The sequence below is a fragment of the Herpailurus yagouaroundi genome, unplaced genomic scaffold (genome assembly GCF_014898765.1).
Source record: "Herpailurus yagouaroundi ecotype Mexico unplaced genomic scaffold, PumYag 163, whole genome shotgun sequence".
In the NCBI taxonomy this organism is placed as follows: domain Eukaryota; kingdom Metazoa; phylum Chordata; class Mammalia; order Carnivora; family Felidae; genus Herpailurus; species Herpailurus yagouaroundi.
In genome coordinates this window covers 40727536-40733535 of record NW_024412404.1, presented here as the reverse complement: position 1 = coordinate 40733535, position 6000 = coordinate 40727536, and the positions used below count along the sequence as shown (strand labels likewise).

At 47.3% G+C, this 6000-nt stretch overlaps 1 protein-coding gene and 1 long non-coding RNA gene across 10 annotated transcripts in view; one reads left to right on the top strand and one right to left on the bottom strand.

Moving 5' to 3' along the window:
• The window catches only part of LOC121037141 (uncharacterized), a 13531-nt gene extending 8651 nt beyond the window's left edge, over window positions 1–4880 (bottom strand). The window contains exon 1 of the long non-coding RNA XR_005793628.1: window positions 4770–4880. This is a non-coding gene — a long non-coding RNA (uncharacterized LOC121037141). The remainder of the gene's footprint in view (window positions 1–4769) is intronic.
• Window positions 3980–6000, top strand: part of FBXW4 (F-box and WD repeat domain containing 4) — an 81448-nt gene continuing 79427 nt past the window's right edge. For 3 of the 9 annotated variants that reach the window (XM_040486229.1, XM_040486230.1, XM_040486227.1), the window contains exon 1: window positions 3986–4903. In XM_040486229.1, coding sequence (XP_040342163.1) covers window positions 4104–4903 — 800 coding nt within the window. In that variant the 5' untranslated portion in view covers window positions 3986–4103. Of the gene's footprint in view, window positions 4904–6000 lie in introns of all 9 variants that reach the window. The other 6 variants (XM_040486226.1, XM_040486224.1, XM_040486225.1 and 3 more) reach the window with 6 other exon arrangements.

The window sequence follows — 6000 nt, the reverse complement described above, 5'->3', positions numbered from 1 at the left end:
TGTGTGTGTGTGTGTGTGTGTGTGTGTGTGTGTGTGTGTGTACATACACCACATCTTCCTTATTTCTTCATCTATTGATGGACACTCAGGTTGTTTCCATATCTTGGCTACTGTAAATAATGGTGAAATAAACATAGGGATACATATATCTTTTCAAATTAGTGTTTTGTTTCCTTTGGGTAAATACCTAGTGGAATTACTAGATCATATGGCATAGAAATAACCATTATTAACATCACTTCACAAAATCTGTTTGCAAATTTACAAATAAGGATAAATTTACAAAAAAGGCTCCTGTAATATATGCCATACATACATCATTACTTATATTTAACAGAAAAAAATGAAGCAAATTATTAAACTTTGGTTAAATGTTCTTTTTGCAGGATAGATTAGTTCCTACAAATCCCTTTGAAGTTTTGCAGAAAGACTATGAATATCACTAAGAGGTTGTTGGTCCACATAGTTAACTCTTAAAAAATAACCGAGGGGTACCTGGGTGGCTCAGTTGGTTAAGCATCCTACTCTTGATTTTGGCTCAGGTGATGATCTCACAGTTTTGTGGGTTCATGCCCCACATCAGGCTCTATGCTGACCCTGCAGAGCCTGCTTGAGATTCTCGCTCTCTCTCTGCCCCTCCACTTCTTGTGCTCTCTCTCAAAATAAATAAACTTAAAAAATTATTTAAATAAAAAAAATAATGAAGATATGAAAGGAGCTACTTTAATGCTTAGAAGCAGATTTTACTTAGAAACCAGAACTGCTTGATGGTCAGAGGTAAAGTATAATATTATTAAGTGTGTCTTTATCAGTTGCAAGGGATCTTAGAGGACCCTGAATTCAATGCCTTATTTCATTTTCTGCTGTGTATGGCATAGGCATGGTTCAGAGTATAGCTTTGGGGGTAGACTGGCACTTAGGAACCATGTGACCACAGGTCTTAGTCTCATCTCCTGCAAAAAACTGGGTTCATAGCATCTTCCTCATGTGACTGTTGATAGGAATAAGACAATACATGGAAAGCTCTTATAATAGTGCTTGATAAATAGTGTTTAATAAATATAAGCTCTTATTAAACAGGAATAATGGTGAGCATCTGAGCCAGTGTTTGACATTGAAAACTGTCATTCACAAAATAATCTCTTTCTCTCTAATTCATCTCAGATTAATTTCCCTGTTAAATTTGCTCACTCCTAAAGTTAAAGATTGGGGCTCTGAGTGCTTCACCAGTGGGTACATGGGCTCCTGTCTGAAACTGCTACCTATGTGTATGAGAATGGACAGAACACACAATTCTAGTGTTTTTACAAACCTAAGCATACGTTATGTTCTACCTACCACAGCAATAATTGCTACTGTGCATGTCACTTACATGGACATACACAAAGAGATTTATATCTTAAAAATCCTTTTTATTTTTTAGAGAGAGAGAGTGAGAGAGCAAGAGCGAGCGAGAGAGAGCATGCACACATAGGGGCACAGAGAGAGAGAGAGAGAGAGAGAGAGAGAGACAGAGAGACAGAGAGACAGAGAGAGAGACAGAGAGAGAGAATCCCAAATAGGCTCCACACTCATTTACTTTCATTATAAACCCATCTTTCAGCCATAGTTGATTTTTTAAAAAGTATTCAGTACCCCCCGCACTGCCCCAAAATTTTGAGAATAAAACATCTAGCTACCTCTCTGAGTTAAGACTATAGTTTTTTGTTTTTTTTGTTTCTTGTTTTTTATGCTCAGGATTTTAGGGGTACACATTACCACCACATAACAGATTATATGCCCATTTCCCATTTTCGCTTTGCCTTTCTCCATACTGAGTAACTTTGGCTTTTATGTATATATGTATGTATGTATGGTAAATCATTACACCATAAATTCCAGTTCAAACAGCTCACTTGATCTCTAGCTTGCATGTGAAAGAGGGTGACTTAATGTTTTTAAGTGATAGTTTAATTTTTCCATCAATAAAGGTAACATAGGGTGAAGAGTAAGTTACGTTTGTGTGAGGGTGGATTTTAACACTGACTTATGTTGGGTTAATGAAATAATTTTTTGTGCCTTTAATACTCCCATAAAAACTAGGTCATGTGGAAAAACTCTCAGCTTTGCAGAGGAATGGTTAAAAAATAGTTAAAGAGTAAGAAGTTACAAACACGTCTAACACAATTCTGAACACAAAATGTAGGAACCATATGCTGTATTCATCTGGGTCTTCCTTCCACAGTGGCTCACAGTACACAAATGTAGCAAAATCAATAAATGTTGAGTTGATGTCATTACCTCAATTTGCAGCATTCCTACCTCAATAGCCTTCTAACCTGTGAATAAATAAATTTCTCTATAATGATCTTTAAGAGATGGTCTAAATTCCTTAGTTGTACTGAAACGTCATATCAAATATTTCTTTTATGAAGTAAACCACTGGTTGGAGTTTGGGAATCTTTTCAACACAAAGCCTTTGTTGTATTTTTTTTTTTTTTTGTAAGGGTATTTTTTTTTGTAACAGGATTTGACCTGTAACTATTATTGAGAATTTTCTTAGAGGAGTTCAAAGCATTTTACAGGGATCATCTCATTTATCCCTCGAAAGTAAGGCAGAGGCATTATCTCCACTATAAACTGAGAACACTAAAAGGCCAAGATAGGTGGGGTTTTTTGTTGTTGTTTTGCTAAGATCAAAAAGTAATTCTAGGGCAGAGCCAGATTCCGGTCTGACCTTGTTACATGATGCTTCTGCAGCACCAAAATGCAATGTAGTAGCTTTCCTAGGTCTCCCTTGGCTATACTAGGTATTGAATAATTGAATGATTTCTCATTAATTCTTGCTCCCTGAAAATGGGTCTTAAGACGTAAATACAAAATGAAACAGGATTTGGGGTACAGGATATACAGGGATAGTCATCTTCCTCCCTCCCAAATCTTGGCTGCCTAGCCCAGTGCTGTGCTATAGAAAAACAATTGGGGGGGGGGTGCACTTGGGTGGCTCGGTTGGTTAAGCCTCCATCTTCGGCTCAGGTCATGATCTCATAGTTTGTGGGTTCGAGCCCCCTCTGTGTGGACAACTCAGAGCCTGGAGCCTGTTTCGGATTCTGTGTCTCTCTCTTACTCTGCTCTCCCCCTGCTCCTGCTCTGCCTCTCTCTCCTTCAAAAATAAATAAACATTAAAAAAAAATTTAAAAAAAGAGGAAAGAAAAACAATTGGGGCCACAAATGCAAGTCACATGCATAATTTTAAGTTACCTAGTTACATTAAAATACATTTTATTTACCCAATGTGTCAAAAATGTCATCAGTTCAACATGTAATATAAAAATATCGAGATAATTCATTCTTGTTCTCCTAGAAGTCTTCAAAATCTGGTGTCTATTTCATACACCACACCTCAATTTGGACTAGCCACATTTTAAATGCCCAATAGCCACATGTGACTAGCGTGGGTCATGTCAGAGAGCATTTCCAGACTTTAGTTGGTTTTTCTTAGCTCTCCTTTCAGGTTGGTGCCCTTGTGAATGGAATTCACCCACAAGAGTGGGTGGTGTGGGGGAAGGACTCCTGGGTGACCTTGGCAGAATCCACTTGCACTTTTGTGGTGACTAGTAAGAAGCCCTAGCTTTGCCATTTCCTGATAACATGGCTGGGGAGTTATGGACTCAGGATCTAAAATCCCAACTCACTATCAGGACCCGGTTCCTACCCTGCAGGAGGACCAGGGCTAAGGAATGTGCCAAGTTCCAGGGCTACGGTTTCACGGGGCAGGGGCAGTAGCAGGTGGCCTGTGGAAAGGAGGCATCGCTCAAGGAAGAGGATGGCTCCCAGGGAAGGGAGGCCACCCAAATGGATGCTTCTTGAGGGCAGAGGCTCCAAACAGGCAGATTCGTGGAAGGCGGAAGCTCTTCTTGGGGCCTTCGCTGGCCCTTGGAGGGCCTCACATGCCAGACGGGTGGATGCATGTGCTTCCACCCAGCGCTCCCGGCGGCCAGGCCGATGGGGGAGGGGGTCTGCTCCCTGGGCCGGCCCGCACCCCGCAGCGGCTCCACGGGCCGCGGGTGTGAGGGGCGGGTCCAGGCCTCGGCCCGCGCCGCCCCCATGTGACCCGGTCCGACATGGTGTCGCCTCCTCCCGGGGCGGCTGCGGCGGCGGCTCCGGCTCGGCTCTGCGTCGGGCCGGGCCCGCGGCCGCTCATGGGCAGCCAGGGCCACCCGGGGCCGCCCGGGAACTGCGGGCCCGGCGAGGGCGAGGGCGGGGAGGCGAGGAAACTGCAGGAAGGGAGGGTCGCGAGGGGGAAGCGAAGGAAGGGGAAGGGGAAGGGAAAAGCGGGAGCGGGGCAAGGCGGAAGAGGAAGCGGGGCGGAAGGGAATCCGGGGCCGCAGAAGGCGAAGGAGGCAGCGGGGCTGGGGGCCGAGGCGGGAACTAGCGCAGGCCCGGGGGAGGAAGGAGAGGGCTGCGGAAGCGTGGAGGAAAGGGAGAGAAGGATCGTACGCGGAGATGCGGGGAGCGCAGGGGCGGGGAAGGAGGCCAGAGGAAGAGGTGATGGCAAGAAGGAGGAATGGAGGGTCAGGCCTGGGCGGCGGGAGGACGCCAGGCCGGGGAGAGCACAGGGACGAGGGGGTCAGGCTTGGGGCTGCATCGCGGGGGCTGGGGCGGCGGGGGAGGCCATGGCGGCGGCGACCGAGGAGGAGGCGGCGGCCCGGGAGCCGGCCGGCCGCCCCGCTGCGGGGCCCGCTCTCTTGCGCCTGCCGGAGGAGCTGCTGCTGCTCATCTGCTCCTACCTGGACATGCGGGCCCTCGGCCGCCTGGCGCAGGTGTGCCGCTGGCTGCGGCGCTTCACCAGCTGCGACCTGCTCTGGCGCCGGATAGCCCGGGCCTCGCTCAACTCCGGCTTCACGCGGCTCGGCACCGACCTGTAAGCGCCCGCTCGCCCGCCCGCTCCCCGCCCCGGGCCGGCCGGCGTCCCGGGAAAGGGCGGGGCGCCGCGGCCTGGTCGGCCGGGGCTGTGTCGCACCCCGAACGCCGCCCGAGGCCCGGACCCGGCCTGTGCCCGGACCCCTCCCCAAGAGCCCCTCTCCTGTCGGAGGCCCCCATCCGAGAAGCCTCCCGTGAGCATCCCACAGTCGGCACCCTCGCTGGGCGGCTTCTCACAATTAGCCCGTCTTAAGCACTGCCTTCAGCTTGTAATCGTGTCTTCCCTCTAAGAGGGTGACTGTCCTGGTTCCTCAGCTCCCCACGAGCCGGGCTGGCCTGAGGCTTCGCACGCCTCCTCTGGTCCAGGTGTAGGACCCATGTCCGCCATGTGGTCTGTCAGAACGTTTTTGTGGACGGACGTTCATCCGCTCACCCTCTTCTGAAGGTTGTTGGGCTGCAGGGCTCGAATGGAATCGAATGTGGAGAAAAGGGCTCAGACCTGACAAGGCCCCTGCTCCAAGTGTCACCCATAGTTTATGGCTTGATACAGGCAGAACACACAAAAAGGGGTGCCTGCTTATGGCAGGGGACTGGATTAGGTGTAGGTGGTATACGAAGGTTTGTTTGGTATTGCATTTTGACCTGTTTTGGGTGGGATCTGAGACCTGTGCGTGGAAAACTTTGAACCACCTGAGCTATTAAGTAGGAAGGGAAGAAAATATATAGCATTGGGTGAGTAAAAGCTTTCAGACTGCACCTAACTGCATCCACTATGGGTTTCCAAAACGGTAATTATGAAACAGTATAACAACATTAAAGAAAGTTTTTAAAACATAAAGAGCTATAATACCACCACCTTAGACAACTACTCATGATTTAAAATGACTTTTCAGTTGCATAACCCCCCACCCATCCCTCAGTTGCTGTCTTACTGATCCTGACAAAATAGGTGCATAATAAATGTTTGTGGACTCTACCAAAACGGAGATTAAAAACATTCCTCTAATATTAAACTTTCATGATGTGTCCAGCTTTTTGCTATTATAGATAATGAATAAAGCATTTTTGGGTGATAGCTTTACTGACATATGTTACATA